The sequence below is a fragment of the Pieris brassicae genome, chromosome 14 (genome assembly GCF_905147105.1).
Source record: "Pieris brassicae chromosome 14, ilPieBrab1.1, whole genome shotgun sequence".
NCBI lineage: Eukaryota > Metazoa > Arthropoda > Insecta > Lepidoptera > Pieridae > Pieris > Pieris brassicae.
In genome coordinates, this window is record NC_059678.1 from 5,772,878 (window position 1) to 5,793,721 (window position 20,844).

Here is a 20,844-nt window from a genome sequence, read left to right on the forward strand (position 1 = left end):
TGAGCAAACGCCATTTTGGTATACTGTGGTTACATTATCTTTCGTCAACAATGTAAATGTTCTTAGTGAAATGTTTGCTAGTTTTTGCATGTGTTGCTAATACAAATGAGTTATTGTGGGTAATTGAGGCGAATCTAGGATTATGGAGGAGTCCAACGAGGACCTCAATGTCGTTCCTGGTGAGTCTAGTGCTTCAAAATTAAGCTTGAAAATATGTGTGACATAGAGCAAGGTTGAGTAAAGATGTCTTGCCCGGTTTCAGAACTCTACTTTCTGATAGCGAAATTTCTCTCCGGGGGTCCGCTTAAAGAGACTGCAAAGGTAAAAACGATAGATTATTTATTTAATTTTGATAATATTTTGTTAATTAAAGTAACATTTGTCTCGATTTTTTACAGACTTTGTTAAAAGAGTTGCAGAGTGTTGAGGTAAGTTTAAGCTTCTCGTAGTACTAGAACTAAAGCTTTCAGTTGTTTTGATTGTAAACGCACGTGGCTTGCTTGTCAAACTCGCTGAAACTTTCTGAAATAGTTCTAATGCATTTTTTCTCCAAGCAGGTGCTACCGAGGCGACTCGACTGGGAGGGCAAGGAGCATCCCCTTACATATGATGAATTGGTTAGTTTATGTTATATTAACGTAAATCTAGGGTTTATTTACGTTTTTTCAGCGAAATAGCGAAGCGAAATCATTATTTATCGTGAAAATGCTAAAATTTCTTAAGTTGTGTTTTATATGAAAACGATCTTTAAAATACGGTGGAAAATCGTGAAAATCGATTTTGTGCCGTTCCAGTTATTATTTTTGTATATTTCCATGTTTTGAAAAAAAATTTCATAATCATCCATCCATTTCTTGTGATCGCGTAATTCCGTTCGCAAATGTCTCTTTCTCTCACACTCGCAAATTAAGGGACGTGGTTTGCTCTCTCGCTCTTTTGTACGATAAGATTTTTCTATGTTGCGATAGGTCCAAAAGTAACGAATACTCCCGAAGCGTCACGAAGTAAAATGACGTTGACTGCATATGGCGCTTAGTTTAAAATCAAATACATTTTTTACAAAAATATATACTTATGTTTGTTAAATACATATAGATAATGTTTATTACGTTTGAAGTTACCAAGCTAAATATAGATATAGTAATACATACTAATATTAAGTTTTTTATCTTTTAATAGCGTCCTGCCCTTTTATACTCAGTCGCACATTTTAAATATTTTACAATTATTATTACATTACTGGTGCTTTCCTCCCTCAACGAATAAGTATCGCAATAATGCTGCTAGATTTAAAGCTACAATGCGACAGGGAGCCAACATTTTGATTTTCATTTCAATTATTACTTTGTAGGTTCAGAAAATTATAAGTATTGTTTAATTGTATTATATATCTTATATTCAAAATATGGAGGTATATTAATTAGTATTATCAATGATGTTGATCTCAAATTTTGTTTATATTAATGCTTCAACAATTCTCAAGTTATGATTGCGATACCAATAAAGAATTTTCTGGTAATTCATTGCAGAACTCACAATATTCTGAAGTGTCATGGCGTCGTTTGGCAGCAGTCTGTGAGAGAGCACTGCGCTTGGCTCGTGCAGCTCCACAGATCTCCTTAATAGACGGCACAGAGAAGCATCTGAATGCCCGGCTTTCATTACTCAGCGAGTCACTTGTCAGGCCAAAGTTGAAATATGCATCGTTCAAGCAAGACCATAGTTTGGGTAAGGACTGTTTATAAACTTAAAGACTATAATCTGTAATAATTATTTGTTTCATCATTCTGAGATGTTGTGTTTGGTTTCTTTGCAAAATTCTCAAATTGAAACTTGAACTATGTGGAGATAATCTAGCTGGCGGAATGAAAACATGAGTCTGATCCATCATTTACTTTATTGAGTTTTTTATATTAATCATACAATCAGTCTTTCCGACTATAAGTAGATACGTTGAGTGCTTCTTGAGGTGTTAGGCCCTACTCCCAGCGGAGCTTGTTGTATTGTTATTTAAACTCAGCATGTTGGGTTAGGTTTTTTAGTAGTCGAGTAGATTCTGGTATAGCTGTCCTGCTAGCTGATTGTGGTGTGTGATTAATTCCTCTTTTACCTACATATTAACAAATTCATATGTAATTTTGAGCTCTTTGTGTTATTACATTTGAGGCACTAGCAGATCCCTAAAGCTGTATCATATGGACATATATATATCGGTTTTGGAATGGTTTTTTTTTTGTATAGAAGTAACTTATTGTCAATGGATAGTTTTGAATTTCGTCCCATTAGCCAGTAGAGACCCTTGTATTTGTGGTTAATTTTGTCTCGTTTTGTTTGAATATGTTTTTTTCCAGGTGAGTTTGCGGTCTAAATATTTGGCTGTATTTTGATTAAATAATTAATTTCCAGTACGTCGTCTAATATGCCGAGAGCTCGGCGGAGGCCCCAAAGGCCCGGCCAACGGGGCCGGCGTCGGCGCCTCTACGGGACAGCAGGGCCCATTCCCGGCCAGGCTTCTGCGGAATCTTCAATTGCAGAGGCGGACTCTGGGGCATCTCTCGGCTGTGTACTGTCTAGTCTTCGATTGTACGGGGAAATACATTATTACTGTGAGTATCTGTCATCTGTTATTAGGTATATCTTAATATTACTCTTAGTTGGAATTTTGCTTGAAAGACAAAATGCTGAAGTATCTTCGACTATAACATTTTTAATTTTATTCAATTTACACAAGACATTACTTACACTACTATTATTATTTGTTTCTACTGAGTATTCGATTCTTATTTGTTTTTTGCAACTGAGGCACAAACTAGCCGCTCTCTGGCAGAATGACCAGCTCTGTAGAACAGCTCTGCTCCTAATAAGCGCTCCTTAATGCTGAGCCAGGGCCAATTACAACCACAGCACACACACTACTGATTATTGTTATTTTGTGTGTTTTGTTAGTTATAAATATTGTGTCTATGTCTAATTTATTAAAATGTAACGGTTACTAGTAATTTTTGGTTTTAAAATGTTTTGTTTTATAAATTAAACACTGTTCTTTGGTAATGTTTGTCCGTTACATGGAGTTTATTGCGGGCTAGGCTACTACTAAAGCGGTTTTTACACATTTTAGCAACTTAAAAAGTACTTTACTACTCATGTTGTCGTTATTGAGAGTGTATCGTTGTATGGAAGACAAGGTCCACCAAATCCATTGATGGCGACTCTCTCATATACTCTCACTCTCACATAGAGTTGATACTGATTTTGGCCAATATAGGCGGTATCTTAATCTATACGATGTCTTCGTAAGAACCTTCTACTTCTGTGTACTACAGATGATATTGTCTTCGACTGCATTTTAGGGCGCAGACGATCTCTTAGTGAAGGTGTGGAGTGCGATAGACGGTCGCTTGCTGGCCACCCTTCGAGGGGCCTTCGCCGAGATCACAGATGTGTGCATCTCGAGCGATGGGGCTCTCCTGGCGTGTGGATCGGTGGAGCGGCTGGTCAGAGTCTGGTGCCTGGTCACCGGAGCGCCGAGGGCTGTTCTGCACGCCCACGCGGGGACTATCACTTCGGTGAGGAGTTATTTAACAAAATCTTATCACTTAGGTATACTTATGCTTACATTGGAAAAGGCTCTTTCATTTTCTCTTTCTAAGATTAGCCGGGAGAAGGTTGTCTAGTATTTACTCTTTCTTGGATCAACTCCCGATAATAATAATGGAGAATATTTTTCTAGCTCTATATTGACCACGCACTTTTACTCCGATGAATTATTTACTGTATATTAACAGAAACTCTTTACTCCAGGTGCATTGGGCTCCTCCGGCCCACTCGGACGTGCGGTGGCTGGCCTCGACCTCGACGGACGGCTCGGTCGCCTTCTGGACCTGCTCCACGGACGGGCAGTTCCTGTCGCAGCCCGTCCAGTACGTGGAGCGGATGCGACCCGGCGCCTGCCACATGATCTGCGCCGCCTGGTCGGCGGGCGGGGCCTTCCTCGCGGCGGGCAGCGCGGACCATCACGTGAGGATATACTCCGTGGCCGTCGGCGGGCCGAGGAGGGTGCTGGAGACGGCGGTCCACCTGGACGCGGTGGACTCCATCGCGTGGGCGCACTGCGGCCTCAGGTGAGCGGTCGTAGGGCTCGCTCGGCGGGTCGGCCCGGGAGTCCAGAAGCCTGACGGAGTCACCTGTCCACAGATTCGTGTCGGGCAGCAAAGACGGCACGGCCGCCTTGTGGACGTTGTACGCGACTCAGTGGCGGCATTCGCTGCTGAAGACGTCCGCGGGCGACGACCAGAAGAAATTGAAGGTATCGATGTACAGGGCTTCGGATCCGAGTCTGCACTTTTGCCATCTTGTGGGTAGTTCATTGATGCCTTTGCCGAGAGAACCTTCGGGCATCAGTGAAACCTTTGAAGGCGTTATTTACCTTGCAAGAAGTTAGCAAAATCTCGAAAGAAAATGGTGATCTGTTCGAGCAAGGTCCGGGATGTAGACGTTCAAATTGAAGAAAAAAATGATATCAATTCTCAAATAAAAACTAAATAATAAAAGTTCGAAAGTCGATGAAAAGAAAAGAGACAGATACATCATTTCATAACTTTTGCGTGAGAGAAAGTGAGATAGAGAGCATTATACAGACTATAAACTTTGAAGTAGTTTAGTAAGGAGTCTTCAAAATAATTCATGATACTTATTGTTTGTGTGACTCTCTTTTTCGTTTCATCGACTTTCCAATCGCAACGGTCTAAAGAAGTTTCCGAAACCGTTTGCATCACCCGTGCGATGTGGTGTACCGAGTGATAATTTCAGGTGACCATGGTCTGCTGGGACTGCAGCGATGAATACGTCATGACTGCCGTCTCGGACAACACAGTGCGGGTGAGTTTCGGATGTCGCTTCTGCACTCGGAGTTGTGTCAGTTTAGTGCTTCGTTGACGTTGCGCGTTTCATAGGTGTGGTGTTCGCGTACGTGCACGCAAGTGCGAGTGCTGTCGGGTCACCGCGACGAAGCCTACGTGCTGGAGGCCCATCCCTTCCTGCCCGGCATCCTCTTGTCGGCGGGACACGACGGGCAGCTGTTCGTGTGGGACGCTGCCAATGGAGAGGTGGGTCTTTTAGAGAGACAATAAATTTACAGAACTTTACAGAATTGCCAGTTCATTGAAGCTAATACGGGTGTCCTATTATAATATATAGGCTTATAAGTCTATACGTTTTCCCGTTCTTTGTATGTGCTGCAGGTGCTGGCGCAGTTCCACAACGTGATCGAGGGCCAGGGCGAGGGAGCCATCTTCGACGCCAAGTGGGGCGAAGGGAATACCATCGCGGCCTCCGACTCCCACGGCCACGTGCTGCTGCTGGGGTTGGGCCAGGGGCATCGTCTGCTGGCCCAGCTGCCCCCCGAGCTCTTCTTCCACACGGACTACAGGCCGCTGGGTGAGAAGACCTTACTTTCACTGATGATTTTACTTCTGTGCAGAGTTTTTTCTCATTTTGTGAGGTGATATCAAAAATAATGAAACGTTTCAGTCCGAGACGCCCTCGGCGGCGCGCTGGATGAGCAGACAGAGATTCCCCCACACCTGATGCCGCCTCCCTTCCTCGTGGACGTGGAGGGCGCTCCCCATCCTCCGGAGTTCCAGCGCCTGGTCCCCGGGAGGGAGAACCTGGCGCTGTCCCAGTTGATCCCTCACGCGGACGCGGCGAGGAGCAGGCTGGACGCCATGATCGAGGCGTTGGCCGCGGACCCGGCCACGCCCCCTGCGCAGGCGCCTCAGGCGGCCGGTAATTGTCTCTCGTACATTCGAATTGTTCATACGAGTATCATGTTAATGAGACGTTAAATTAATAATAACGGTGGATCGATGGCAGGCGTATGGAGGGGCGAAGGCGTCCGCCACACGGCGGGGTCGTGGCAACCCTTGGACGTGCCCCTCAGCACGCGCCCCATCTTGCTGCCCTTGCCCCCGGCGCAGAGGCAGCTGCTGGAGAAGGCCAGGTACTGTTCGTTTGCTGTCCTCCACCACACCTCGCACGCACCTCGCAAAGCCCACCAGACCGACGTTTAACCGATTTCAGCGTGGAGCTCAATAACCTGGAGATGTCCTGGTACCGCCGGGAAATGAGACGGCGGCCGCTCATGATCTCCATCCCGGGGGCCGACAGTGGGCCCAGGAGGAAGCCGGGCCGAAGGCCCCGGGCTCCGGCGCCCAGAGCGAGGCCGCAGCCTCCGCAGCCCAATACTGTGAGTGGGTTTGTTTTCGGTCATATGTTCACATTGTTGATTTTATATTTTATTTGCGGCAACACTGGCATGAGCCATTTTGTCTCTGACGGTGACGGGTGTATATATATATATATATGTGTGTGTGTTTTTCAAATTCAGGAGGTCCGCGAAGACGCGTGCGAAGAGGAGGCAACGGACAGTTCCAACTCGACGTCGGACTCCTCCGTCAGCCTCTCCTCCCACTCCTCCCGATCGGAAGGACCCAGGCCGCGGGCCAGGCCCAGGGCTAGGCCTAGGGCCAGGATGGCGAGGAACTCTTCGCACTCCAACTCTTACACGTATGGTCTTTCAAAGTTCTTGTCTAAAACCTACTTCAGTGCCACTTGTAGCTGACTTTCATTCCGTTAGCCGTCGTTCCACACTTTGAACCACCACTACGTGGACCGGTTTCACTGGAGTATTTCCGAACCAGTTCGTCTTATGATCCTTCACGACAAGTGCGTACCGATACTTAAAAGGCCGGCAACGCATTCGCGAGACTTCTGGCTTCAGATGAAAATTAAAAGATGGCCTGTCTTTAAATATTATGGCTAACCATTGATTGGGACAGCATTTCCATTCGTGGTTGGTCTATGTCTCGGAGGCTCCACACCTGTGCATCAAAGGACATTTAACACTCGTAAGGTGATGGAAAACCGAACGAGGAAGCAGACATGCCTTCAGCTACTTGTCTATGAAGTCCAGAAATGCAATGTTAGTCCAAAAACCCACTTGGGATTTTAGCGACTCTGGATTCCTATTCGCCATCTCCTGTTTTGATTAATCACCCTTTCACGGCTGAGGTCGCAGAACCCCAGTTGTGAACTAATGGACTTTCGATGAGGATATTAAGCAGTCGCTCGAACGGTAGAAAGGAAAAGAAAAGATCGTGAGGAAACCGGTTTGTCTTTGATCCGTAAGCTCGACGGCTTGTGTCAGGCACGGGAGGCTATTACGTTGACGTAACATGGAACGGCTACAGCAATCTGAAGCCCAGACCTCAAAAGGTTGTAGCGCCACTGATTTATTTTACATTTTTCAGGGACATGTCGGATCTGTCTCCCGTGAAAAGTGATAGGTGAGAAATTTTATTAAAATTATCATAATCACCAGTCGAACCCAGGTCTTGGAATGTGCCACCTCGGCTGGCCATCACCTGGCAATGGGCTATTTGACGAGATTAAAAACAATTGAAATTGTGATTTTTCATTTGGTTAAATTTGCTTTAAATCCTCAAAATAGACATTCAGAATTGCAAGAATTCGTCAAAATGGCTTCTAGGCAAGATGGCGTCGTACCAATTATGTGACGTAACATGCTTGTAAACAAGTAACTCACACGTCGGGTTTTTAACGTTTTTAATCTGTGATAGTTTTTGTCACGAGACGAAACGAATAAAAATCAATATTTTTGATAAATTTATGATTATTTTACTTGTTTTTTGGAAATGTTTTAAACAGACAGAGATTTTTCATACTGAGAGTATTGATTGTTGCATATTGACGTGCAATTGATGGATTTCAGTTCGTCCGAGTCGTCTCAATATTCGGATTGGGAAGCCGGGACTGCGCTGGCGCCTCCCGCCAGGGCCAGGAGGAAACCAGTTCCCAGCACTAGGTATTTTCATATGAACTTACCTAATCCCACCGGATTCTCGACCCAAAGAAGTTTTGTCTAGAATGAGTACGTCCACAGGTACAGCCCCAGTACGGTGACGAGCAAGCGTTCGGCCCCCGCCACCTCCGCGGCCCCCGTCGCCGCCGCCCCCTCCGCCGCTTCCGCCCCGACCGCCGCCGCCCCCAACGCCGGCGTGGAGTTGCCCGAAGCGTACCGCGTGGGGGAATGGTTGACGGCCGTGTCGCCCCGCAAGGCCCCCTACCACCCCCAGATGGGGGACAGATGCGTGTACTTCCGATTGGTGAGTCGACGCGACATCGCAACACATGTCCGTACATTATGCCAAACGAGTATTCCACGGAGGTATGACCGGGGAGTGTGCGTTGCAGGGTCACCAAAGGTACTTCGAAGCCGTGGGTGAAAAGGATCTCTACAAGGTGAACGCGAGGGACAAGCCGTGGGAGCGGATGCACATTAACGTGAGTGGAGCCCTTCGTTAATGCAATGTGCGCGTGCGCAGGCAACTCAACCGCTTCGTGTTCCAGGACTGCGAAGCCGTGAAGGTGGTGGGGATGAAATACGTGATAAAACCACCGAGGGTGGTCTGCCTGAAGCTGGCTCGGGAGGTGGAAAAGGGCAGCTTCAGCGTCCGATACCACGACATGCCCGACGTCATCGACTTCTTGGTGCTGAGGCACCAGTACGAGGCCGCGGTGGCCAGGAATTGGGGGGAGGGGGATAGGTGAGGTCTTTCGATGGCCGTCGAACCCCACTTGTCGGACGAGTCTTAAATTCAAATGATTTCAGGTTTCGCTGCATGATTGACGATTCGTGGTGGACGGGTATAGTCCTGGAGCGGATCAGCTCGGTGGGTGGTCTACCTGGATCGAACTCGCTCCCTCAGACTTCGGCCACTAACGAATGGGCGGCGGCGGCTGCGTGTGAGTCGATATTATCCTTTTCCTTATTAGAATATTTTGACTTTTGCCTTCCCGAATTGGACTTTTGACAAACATTTCACAACCATTCATCATTTATGAGGGTTTTACCTCGCTCTATCAGCTAAAAAGTCTAAATGAGCAATATTACATAATATAATACAAAATCAATTTTTGGTCCTTCGAACCATCGGGTCCGGATATGGAGACTAACGATAGAAAACAACTTTCAGCTCATTTCCTATCGCTTCGAGTGAGATGGGACAATGGGGAGGTGGAGCGTCTCTCGCCTTGGGACCTGGAACCGCTCGACCCGGAGAGGTGAGTTCTTGTCGTTTATATTGACTGATGCCATGAAGGTTAAATATAACTATTGTTAACTGTTTTGTAGACTACCCGCCGAACCGGGCGGGGCGGTGTCCGTGTTGCCTCATGAGCTGGAAGCGGTGCTGTGCCGCAACGAGACCCACGAGTGGCCGCCCGACGCCTGCGAAGCCATCGCCGCTCACATCTCGCAGGTTCGTTGACGTTGGCCGGCCAAAATTTGTATTGACCATGCAAGACTGCCAAAAATGTGTTGTATGTGAAACGCTTCGACCGTATAATAGTGGCTATTTTTAATTCTCCCCAGGTGATGTCCCTGTCGGCGGCGGAACCCTTCGTGGCCCCCGTGGACCTGCAGCTGTACCCTTCCTACGCGTTGGTAGTGCCCTACCCCATCGACTTGGCCACGATCCGAGCCAGGTTCGACAACCAAGTTAGTGCCACTTTGAGTGTAGTTTACACTTTGCTGTTCACAATCGCACGGAAGACGTCACTAAAGTTGTGGTTTGCGGTGCACAGTTCTACCGACGCGCGGCAGCGGCGCAGTTCGACGCGCGGTACTTGGCGAGCAACGCCGAGCAGTTCAACAAGTCTCATTCGCCCATCGTGCGGCAGGCCAGGCTGGTCACCGACTTGCTCTTGTCCATCATAAGGTATGCGAGGGACTTGTCGGGCGGGCATGGTCACGCATGGTCAACAATGTTATGCATGGTCACACATGCAGTAATACAATTTCTGAATACAGCACCTGGCAAAACATAGACGTCGTGTCCAAGTACCACGAGTTGGCCGCTTCCTACCACTCGTCGGACGAGGAACCGCTCCAGCTCCAGGTACCATTATTTCCACCACCGTGGTTGCTCTTTTCATATTCAGTCAGTGTGAGCCGCGAATGTTGCTTTACAGAAAAACAGACGCGAGGAACGCGCTAGGTCCGAAGGGGCGTGGCGGGAGCACTGCCTCGGCCTCCTGCGGGAGCTGTCGGCTTCGGCGGACGCCGAGCCTTTCCGGCAGCCCGTCTCGCCCAGCATGGCGCCTGGTAATCTTTACTCATCTCTCTATTAACGAAGAGTGCCCGTGCGCATGTGTAGCTAACTTTATTTCCTTCAGTCGATGGGCAAATGTTACATTATAGACAATATTAATAATTGAATTAAATATGGCGTCGCTGTCAGCTGTCACTTTCGAAAAAGTGCAAAACCGTTAATACTAATAATGACTATTACTTGATTTAGCAAATCAATTAAACTACAAATGTCAACGCTCTTGGACAGATTTGACTTTGACGTTGTCAACTTATCAATGTTGTGACATAATGACAGTGACAGCTGACAGCGCCGCCATCGCTCGCACGTATATAATTGTATCAACGAAACGAATGTAATATATTCACTCTTTAATAATTAAAGGAGTATGCGAAGGGTCCAGCGCCCATGGGCGGTATCGATCACCTGCCATGATGCCGCTAACCTCGGTCGGGTGAAGTCCCGTTATAATATTAATAGTGATAAGCTCTTCCAGACTACGTCTCGGTGATAGCTCGGCCGATGGATCTGGGCAGCGTCCAGCAGAAGCTGGAGAGCAACGGATACGGCAACGCGGAGGAGGTCGCGGCGGACGTCCGCCTGGTGTTTACCAATAGCAGACTGTACAACACGAACAAGAGGAGTCGGGTAAACTCTTCGTTCATTTTGTAATTTGCATGTGTGTGTGTGTGTCTTTGTGTACAGGAGTATCCGTATAGACCATCAGAGGTTCAAGGTAATTGGATTGTCTCAAAGCTGTCGGGCATCACCACGATAATTTAGGGCTGGAAGAGGACTTCGCCACTACATACATAGCATTCTTGTGTGTCGGTGTGTGTGTATCGCGTTTAGCTGCTAATGGAAAAACCGAGTGTGGCGTGTCAGTCGTTGGTCAATGTATAAACGAAATCTGAGCAACGGTCGTCAGGGAGCGTTCAAGCATTACGTAACGAGTTTGGGGGGGGGGGGGGGGTTTCCTGTTGAATCCCCTGCGGGGATTGAATTACGTGTTATTGATAATATTATTTTCTACTTTCCAGTAATTTACACCACATAATAGTACGTTTTAGGTATAAAGAGTCACTGGTGGGTGGTCGTTTCATGGGGGGGGGGGATCAAGAATGATAACCTTAAGTGCGATAACACATTATCACACTCCTCCACTTAATACTCCATCAGAACTGTCCCGAAGCATTTTGCTCTGCTGTAATTGGTCGTCTTAAAACTAATTGAAGAAATCTCAATTATTAACCAAAGCAACAATAATCCACGGCTCGACTCTGAACATTTCCTGGAGTATCTACTACTACTAATAACCACCATTTATAGAAGAATTTATTTAATAACGTATATTAAGAACACATTAAGCATTATTACAGCATTAAGTACCGAGCGCAATGGCGCACGCGCTCGTTCAAATGTATCTACGTGCACGCACACGTACGCGCGGTACGAACAATTGAAAGTGATGTGCATGTGTGTGTTTGTGTGACTTTCAGATATACTCAATGACGGTCCGTCTGTCCTCTCTATTCGAAGCTCTGTGGACCAGGATGCCGGTCGAGACGCGGAGCACGCGCCGCTCCACGAGGCATCGACGGGTCAGGCACGCGAGACCGACGAGACGAGCCGTCGGTGAGTTACCTAAATGCTCTACGCCTCCTCTGTCGCTCGACCGGTCTCAGAAATATTTGACATTCAGAAGAGACGAACGGATCAGTGAAGGCCAAGCTGCCGTCCTCGTCCTCCGAGTGCGAGACGCTGGCTGCGGCGTCACGGCGGACGACGGACCCGCGACACGACGACTCGTGGGACAGCGACGCCCCGCTCAACGCTCACGGCAAAGGTTGGTGGGTTCCAGGTGTTCGGTTGAACGCGAAGAACGTGTGCTAAATGTCTGAAATGTCGACAGGGAAAGGAGTCGGGAAGAAGACGAAGAACGGTGCCATCGCCAGTACTTCGAGCCGCGTGTCTCCCGGTGAGTTCTTTTGTTGCCTCTCCATTCGAGGCACTAATGTGGGTGGGGGGAGTTTAGTTCATTACGTAAGGGAGCGTTCAAGTATTACGTCACGCAATTTTTGGAGATTCTACCCCCCCCCCCCTCCATGAAAGGACCACCCCCCAGTAATTCTTTATATCAAAAACTTAACATAATGTGGTGGGAAATAATATTACGTAATACTTGAACGCTCCCTAAACACCATAGGGGTTCAGTTCATTACGTAAGCATCATACCATACCCACTCATTGTCTCTGGCGAAGCGCTGACCAGACGCATCTTCCTCAAAGTAGCATGGAATTGCTAATAGTATTATGCCATTATCATAGCGTTCGTCGAGACTAATGGCGTCGACCAATCGGAGTCCGAGGAGGAGGTACCGGCGAAGCAGAGCATAGCCGACGGGAGCACTTCCGACTCCAGTGCCTATTCCAGGATACAGGTAATTGGCGGGTATTCAATTGTTTCAAAAGAGGGCACACTCCACCCTCAAAAGCCTCTTTACGGGTTTTTGCTTTTGTTCATGAAAAAATTCTTGGGTTCCACAATGGGGCATGGGCAAAACGCCTCGATAGTACGTATTTGACATTTGAATCACTCAAGTATTTGGTGAATTTCGTCAGGTGGTCGAAGAGGAGTTGGTGGAAGACGAAGTGGAAGTGACCTACGAAGAAGAGGAGAGCAACGCGAGAAGTGAGCGTCGGAGACATCGGAATAGGAACCACTTGCAGGTGAACCTTTGATGTTTGCTCTTCTCTTTTCGTGGCGAAACGCTCCAGGATCATCGAACTCGGCCTGAACTTTCGAGGCATCAGGTTTCAGAGTTGAATATTAATTTTTCTTGTTGAATTCTCGCCCACAGAGCAACTCGAGGAAACGCAGACGCTTGAAGAGCTCGGAAGACAGCGAAGGGAGCGGCACGAGGGACTCGAGGCCTGGCAAACGGTGAGTCTTTTCACAGTAAAAAGAGTGGCGGAGGGTTTCTTGCCAGTTCTTCTCGCCCGCTCTACGCCCTTGACTTGCGAACCGGTAGTAAATGTAACTATCTGGTGACGTTCATGAGTCTACTTGCTTACCGATATGAATAAAATTATTGACAGTAGTCTGTATATATTGGCTGAAAATGAGGATTATCCGTATAAAACTAAAAACGGCTTTAAAAGGCAAAAAACAGAAGAATTTTGACTGTTTCGCAGTTGAATTTCGTCGGAGACGTACAAATTTGTTTGATGTTTACAAGCATGTTACGTCACACAATGGTGCGACGCCATCTTGGATAAGAATATACGCCCCATGTTTGTTAATGGCGCTTTAATGAAACAAATTAAAAAGAAGATTGTTGCCGTAATAAAAACTGATGTAAATTGATTTAAAAAACAGTCTACTGGCGAAAAATGTGTGAATGTGTACACGACCTGATGTTCCGTTATAAAAATCACCGTTAACGAGTCGTTTTCTATTTTCAGAACTCGAGAAAGGTTCACGGACGGCTCCTCGTCCAGCAGCTCCTCCGGGTCGAACTCGGGCTGGTGTTCGGGCGGCGCTGCCCGTTACGAGTCCGACCGCTCCTACAAGCCCGACAGGCCGCAGCAGTACAGCAGCGACGACGAGACACCGCTGTTGCTGTACAGGTACGGCCCACGGGACCAACTCCGTCCGGGGGTTGGAACGCACGAGTATAATGCTATGACTCATTTCAGACAACGGCAAGGAGACGACGTGGAGGCGGGACCTTCGAGGCGACCTCATCACCGGGTGAGCATTAATCCTCAATGAGGATGAGCATATTTCGAACCGGTCGTGGTCCGCTGATTCAATTATTAACTGCTGACCGAGTATCCCTTATCACCACCATTAGTACAATTCAAATATTCCACAGAAGGGCGTTTCTCTTCGAAAACGTCGAAGCCCTCGGCGCTACAACGAAGACAGCGAAGAAGACTCCATCGCCGCGATCAGCAAGAGGCTGCCTCATCATCAGGACCACCAGAGGCATCAGAGGCTGTTCGCGCGGAGGAGGCAGAACCATGCCCAGGTGCATTATTGAAGTTACAAAAGCTAAATGTTATTTAACTCATGGAAGAGCGAAGGAAATGAAAACAAATCCATTTCAGGGCACGGGCGTGCCCGGCGCGAGCGCAGCTCCCCACAACGAGGACCACAATTACTTCAACGGACACTCGCATCACCACAACAGTAAGTAAATAGCAGAACAATGGTCGAGCTCCGATGGAGTGAGTGTGTTATATGTATAGTTTCTTTTTAGGGGAGTCCCCGGCGGGGTCAGGGGGTTCATCCGGTCCCGGGCCAGTGTCGATCTCCTCCCGGGGACGAGTGCGACGGCTCACCGCCAAGGCGAGAGGGCTGTTACGCGAATAATACAGGCTTCTAATGGGCCTCAGGGGGCTCGCGCCCCTCTTGGTCACCTACAGGGGGCGCGTTAAACGGGTCCTGGCCGAGTAGGCTCATAGGAGAGCTGCGTTCTCCATTCGATACACTCGGACAACTGTGTTGGAGTGGACAAAGGGTGGATTTTTAGTCAATTATGACCGGTTTTAAGGAATAAGTGTTGTGTTATTTTAGTGGACTTAAGAAGTTTTGACTGTGATCGTCCGGTGACTGTGTAAATACCCACATTTAGTGTTTGTAATGGATAGAGGACTGTAGTTGTAATGTGTTCAAAACTGTGTTAATTGTTAAGTACCAGCTCACTACCGTTCGTTCTATTACTTGATAGGATTTACAAATGGCATTATTTTGATGAATAAAATACAAATAAGACCTCTTTGTTGGCTAAACTGTCTATGGAGTTTACGAATTGTTATATAAGTGACACTTGAAACAAACATGTGATGGATATTACTGCCTGCACATATGAACATACAGTTTAAACTCTATATAATGTCAATGATGGGACGGCATTATAGAGAATTGTCATTAAGTGGAGTGATGTCATGGTCTCATCGTCTGCATGATGCTGACAGTCAAATTTATTGCGGGCTAGGATAATTACTCAATTGTTTTTGTTATTGAGAGTAGGTGTAATGCTATGTAGAGTGTGTTATTGTATGGAAGACAAGCTAAACCAACCAAAGTTTGTAGTATGTTACATGGAGTTTACACTGTAATTGTCCATTAGTTAACATTACACAAAATGGGGCATGTGCCCCACTTTTAGTCCTGCCTAGTAATTCTTGTATAATAGACAATAGGTGATATGTAATGTTTTATAAATCGATCTGCTCAAACTAATAAATATTTTTATAATGTCATTGTTTCCAATAGAACAAAAATTTGACATTTAACATGAAAATGTTGTAAGTACTTACGCACAATTTTCTAAGTGTTCATTGGTTTAGACCACTGATAGGTAGGATACATTGATGAAAAATTTGTTTATTTAAGTTAAAAATGCAAGTATGTTGTTAACAATCACATGTGATAAATTTTTCCTATGAAGCAGAAAAGCCATAGGGTGGCACAGGGGGAATCCAGTCGGAGAATATAATTTGAAGTGTGAAATATATGTTGAAATATTGACAATGCCAATATTAATGGCATAATAAAATCTTTAACATCTACACCTCTCTGCCCTTTGGTACCATAAATTACTAATTGAAGAGAAGAGCAATAATGTGTCAAAACAAGCCATTCCTAATCTAATTTTATATTTCCTTAGTAATTTATTAAAACACTATGTAATTATAGCCTCAAAACATGTTGTTACAATATTTTTAAAGGACTTTAATTTCAAATAACACTTTATTTAATCATGAGGAATATCTATTATATTTTCTTACCGCGTTATGTGCAATAGTATATACGCATGTTATATAAAGTATAATGCAAGCTTAACAGGGAATCTTTTGTACATGAATATATTGTGAATGATTGTGGATAAATGTGTAAAAATTATAAAACATTACCTAAAGTTATGATGCCATTGGCAAACCGAACCAAACACTGACGAAATATAAATATTTTGTAAACCTAGTTTATCTTTTTACCTTTTTAATGCTGAGAATTCTAAGGGAAATTACTTAAATAAACCGCTTCCGCAGTTAAAATGATGAATTTAATTATCTATAACATTATTTTGACAGGTAATCTATTAGATCTAAAATTAATATATTTATTCTTTTCTCCACAGATAGTAAACTAGTCACTGTATCGTTGTAGTCTGTGCTGTAATGTAACATTGATCTTCGATAATATCAAATTGACAGTTGATAATGACTAAAAGTAAACACCAAAAATATTAAACGCTACGTTTCAAATTCTGATTTGTGTTTGACCTATTCCTAAAAAAAATTAAGTTGACTCAGTTTCCTTGTTAGTGGAGTAATCAATAAGGAATTGAAGGTACTTCCCAATTTATTATCGAAACGCTATTTACGTTATTCTAGAAAATTCCTTTATTAAAAAGTCTCCAAAATGACCTTAAAACGTTGTTTTCCTTATTATTTAAAATTATATTCTAGCCCTCGTATTATAGCGCTCTAACAGCACAAGTAAATTGGCCGTAGGACGATGTTGTGAAATATTAAAAATTCAAACTAATAATTTTCAAAGGTTTTCGAATGAATGAAAAAACCTAAAAAATATTATTTCAGTTGTCAGATATACACTGACTTAAGTAAATATAAGAATTCAAAATTAATTTATTTCGTATGCATAGTATGGTCTATAGTCTTAATGTACTGTAACTTATGAATTACATCTGAATTTAGATTAGAGCTTATCAACTACCATGAGTCATAATATAAACAAATTTTAGTTTCAGAATTAAGAGTTGAATTTTATATTATAATATTGTCTTTGGTTTAGACTAAAACATAAAACATGTATTGGGCTAGAAAATCTTTACACATTTTGTTCATCATATTAGTATGCACGCTATAAGATTGAAAGTTTATAACAGTTTCAGTGCTTTTAATTAAATTAACTTTGACTAGGATTTGAAAGTATCATTTAATTGTGGTGTATCTGGTCATATGTTATGGTTTTTCTGTAACTTCTAACATTACTTTTTCTTATGTGTATGATACAACTAGGTACTGTCAGTAGATAAAATATTCTTAGTTTCTGTTCCACACCAATGCAACCTATAAAATAATGATCTTATTATAGCGTGTGAGTGACTATCAAACATTGGCTAAAATGGACCCACTTATAGAGGAAGAGTATATAATGGAACCAGACCCAGAAACATCAGGTATATTATTTTAAAATTCTTTGGACCTGCCTGTATAGTCCTGGCCAATTAGTTTAAGCTTGTAGCTTGCTGATAGACTTCTATGATTATCAACAATAGGTTGCACAGCTTTTAAATTGAATTTTTCTTTCCCAGAACTAGTTATTTATAAACTGTTTACGAAACAGTTATTTCTTATTCCCTTTCTTTGCCCATAGTAGACGTACAAAAACATTAGTGATTTGCATAGTTTTTTTTAGCTAAAGTCATGTTATGATTTCTTTTTGTGTATCATTTCACTTGTAAATAAGTATACAAGCTATTTATTGTACTGTCATGTCATATATTTAGGTAACTGATGTGAAATTGTTTCTGACGACAAAAGTTAGAAACAATTGAATGTCCTAGAAATACCTTTTTACTAATTATATTTATTATTTAATTAATCTGTGGGAACATGTCCTTACATTTATGGATAAACATTTTCAGTATTAGATTCAATATGGAGTGCTGGTCCCGTCTTACTTGGATCCACTCTGCTTGTGGTATACATTGGTTTCAAGTGGTTCCAATGGCAGAAAGCCAACTCGGATATTGATGAAGCCACAAAGAGTGAGTATTAAGTAATGTAGATTAGTTAAAAGACAGCTGCTGGAATAGATACAGATGTGAGGGAAAAATCTAGGAGAATTATTTATAGAATATTTTTAGATCCAGATTTATATCTCGCTCGAATGGAGGCGATACAGCGAACTCGCGAGAAACAACAAAGAGAGTTGGAGGAGGCATCGCGAAAGAAGAAGGAAGAGGACATCGAGGTGAGGACAGAACATTTATAAACTGTCATTAAAGATGTTTCTACAATTTAACTTTGTTGACAAACTATCTTAATATATATATAAATCTCCTGTTTGTCCGCGTTGGACTCCTAAAAATTAAATTGGCACACCGTGAGCAGTCTGGTCCAACTTAAGAGATAGGATAGCTTAGATCTTTAATTATAGTCGCAATTTTATTTCGAATTATTTGTCTATAATTAATTGACAGTCACAATTATCCGTTAACTCCAAAAGATTCTAACAGATGTCGATACTTTTCGACTGCATTGAGTAAGTAATCAATAGATGGCACTGCTATGGTAAACCGACAAACGTGTCATATAAGCTACAATTCAATATCATGATTACCACGTGTTATTGAGGCTACTTTTTTAATTTTTAATGTTAGCATAGCCAACCATGTGTTACTTAGACCGAAGTGTAAATCAAATTCAAATTATAGTGACGACAATACAGTGAAATTATTCTTTCGTGTCACGGTATTAAGGCTAACTAAAACCACATTAAGGAGAAACGAAGTTCGCGGGGGCAGCTAGTTGATTTATAAATTTGGCAGAATACAATAGCACTTCAATATACAAGTGTTTTGAGATATCAGGAATCTCACACTACACACTACACTACAGTTTCTCTCACGTACACCTGTCGTTTGCTCGTTTCGAACCATTTTTGATAAGCTGGATAAGTTTTTTTTAATTATTTCTATGTGTCCGAAGATGACGTTTAATGAACTAAAGTGTGGAATCGTTTTCTTATTTAAAAACTTAACTGGATTGATGGCATTTCAATGATTTCGGAACCAAGTAAAGGGAGGGTTCAAGTATTACGTCACGCAATTTTAGGAGATTCTTGAACCCCCCCCCCATGACACGCGCCGTAACGTTTCTGTATCCAATAGTAAAACGTTTCGTGACTACTCCCCAGTGACTCTTTGTACCTAAAACTTACCATTATAAGGTGTAAAGTAGTGGAAAGTCGTTACCCGTTCACTCTTGTTACCGTATAGTAAAGTTTTACAAGAGGGGAAAATTTGTTACGTAATACTTGAACACTCCCAAAGTCGTGTGTCGAGGTAAAACTGTATTTTTTTTATGGCCCGCACGCTCTGTGCATTGTGGCTCAGGGTAAAAACAGGGAAACGGGGGTAAAAAAAAATTTAGGAATGGAAATTAAATCTAAAAAATAAAAGATCAATTCTTATAGAGCTACATAAGACAAGATATTTACTTTCATATTGTCAAAATTTTTATATCATTACTTAAGATAAAAGTTTATATACATGTGGGTCTAATGTTGCAAGCACTGTATTTTGATAATAGTTGAAAATCCCTTTTAAAGTGCATTGAGACATTTCGACTTTCAGAAAGAAAAACGGAAACGCGCGGAAAATCTGGCGAAACTAGAAAAGTATGGGTCGAAGGGGGGGCAGACAGTGGGACAGCCGAGTGATGGAGGTGAGTTGATCTGGAGACTCGATTTCAATGTTGCCAGGTGGTCTCGACGACGTACCCCTAGATCAATTTGATTTCCCCCCAGAAATCCCCTGGGATGCCCTCACCAAGCGGGTGGTAGCACGGGCGATGGCGCGAGTCTTTAAAACGGCGATCATGTTGGGATTGTTGGGAAATAGAAGGCATTATGCTAAGTGTCTAATAGAAAATGGATTGAAATGTTCAAGTTTTATTCGGTTTTTGTGATTGCGACCATTCTTACTATGTGTTCGTACTACAATTTAGTTCCAAAATAAAGTACATGATATACAATAGTAAAAAAATTGTATTTGGTGTGTTTATGAAATTTCCACTAAAAAAACACGCTCGAGAAACTCCTAAATCCTCAGATCTGGCAACACTGCTCGATTTGTCCATCAAATTTCCTAAATTAGTCTGCAGATTTGACATGTTCATAATTTAGAATCATAAACATTTGTCCACAGAATATCTTCCGTTGTGCGGTGGCTCGTCTTCGTCAAGTTATAAAGCGCCCAAGCGATCCGCTTGCGCTAAAGGCGGTTGTGGGAAATAATAAAATAATATTCAATATTTTTTGTATTTTCATTGTTTAACGGTGCAATTAGTCTAGTTTCGTGTTTAAATCATGTATATTGATTATTTGATCATAGTTAATGGTTTTGTACGAAATATGATAACGCAAATGCATTCAATTTTTAAAATCCAAGCTGTGCTTTAATCTTTGAGATGTATAATCTGTGATTCAACTATCACTATGCATCGTCGGTGACAATTGTCATGACTTGAAGCGCGGGAATATTCAAATGTTAATATTGAAATGTGAAGCGTATATCACACTATAGAAGATATCCATAGACATGTAAGAAAAAAGGAATTATACTGGCGTCCATTTTATCACAAAATGATTAATTTTTTGATAATAATTTTTTTCATAATAATTGTCTGTTTTTATTCGTTTCATTTACATTAATATCACTATAAATACACTCGCCAGTGGGTGAAGGTTTGCGCATCGTACACAGCGCGGGATACAAACGTCACTCTGAAGATTGTACATTAATTGACTGAAATATCAGCCGTTGAAGAGGAAGAAACCGTCTGCCGCGTGTATATAAATGGCATTTACTTAAAAACTAATGAATGGATTTTGATAAATGAATGCTGAAGGTAA

At 43.3% G+C, this 20,844-nt stretch overlaps 2 protein-coding genes across 8 annotated transcripts; both read left to right on the forward strand.

Annotated features, from left to right (window-relative positions):
- Positions 1-9: 9 nt before the first annotated feature.
- LOC123717988 (bromodomain and WD repeat-containing protein 3) lies at positions 10-16,161 on the forward strand. 5 transcript variants are annotated; one of them, XM_045674312.1, is made up of 40 exons: positions 10-179; positions 263-321; positions 399-428; positions 558-617; positions 1,530-1,728; positions 2,407-2,606; positions 3,351-3,566; positions 3,802-4,121; positions 4,195-4,306; positions 4,810-4,878; positions 4,953-5,105; positions 5,241-5,436; positions 5,530-5,784; positions 5,872-5,998; positions 6,079-6,244; positions 6,386-6,564; positions 7,308-7,343; positions 7,790-7,882; positions 7,961-8,183; positions 8,272-8,361; positions 8,428-8,624; positions 8,690-8,823; positions 9,054-9,141; positions 9,212-9,338; positions 9,452-9,577; positions 9,664-9,797; positions 9,890-9,977; positions 10,051-10,183; positions 10,666-10,817; positions 11,669-11,804; positions 11,872-12,015; positions 12,082-12,147; positions 12,498-12,610; positions 12,792-12,899; positions 13,031-13,113; positions 13,635-13,799; positions 13,869-13,923; positions 14,048-14,203; positions 14,283-14,364; positions 14,435-16,161. In XM_045674312.1, the coding sequence occupies exons 1-40, from the start codon at positions 143-145 to the stop codon at positions 14,545-14,547; spliced, it is 5,220 nt and encodes a 1,739-aa protein (XP_045530268.1). In that variant the 5' UTR covers positions 10-142; the 3' UTR covers positions 14,548-16,161. The 5 variants fall into 5 exon arrangements, with proteins under 5 accessions (XP_045530268.1, XP_045530270.1, XP_045530269.1 ...); XM_045674314.1 differs by having other exon boundaries at positions 14,051-14,203; XM_045674313.1 differs by having other exon boundaries at positions 11,875-12,015.
- A 214-nt stretch (positions 16,162-16,375) lies between these two features.
- LOC123718216 lies at positions 16,376-20,611 on the forward strand. Of its 3 annotated transcripts, none has more exons than XM_045674659.1 (6): positions 16,376-16,530; positions 17,299-17,383; positions 17,852-17,974; positions 18,074-18,180; positions 19,565-19,655; positions 20,138-20,611. In XM_045674659.1, exons 2-6 carry the CDS (start codon positions 17,329-17,331, stop codon positions 20,224-20,226), a joined length of 465 nt encoding a protein of 154 aa, XP_045530615.1. In that variant the 5' UTR covers positions 16,376-16,530; positions 17,299-17,328; the 3' UTR covers positions 20,227-20,611. The 3 variants fall into 3 exon arrangements, with proteins under 3 accessions (XP_045530615.1, XP_045530618.1, XP_045530617.1); XM_045674662.1 differs by having other exon boundaries at positions 17,858-17,974; XM_045674661.1 differs by lacking the exon at positions 16,376-16,530 and adding an exon at positions 17,093-17,222.
- Positions 20,612-20,844: the final 233 nt, after the last annotated feature.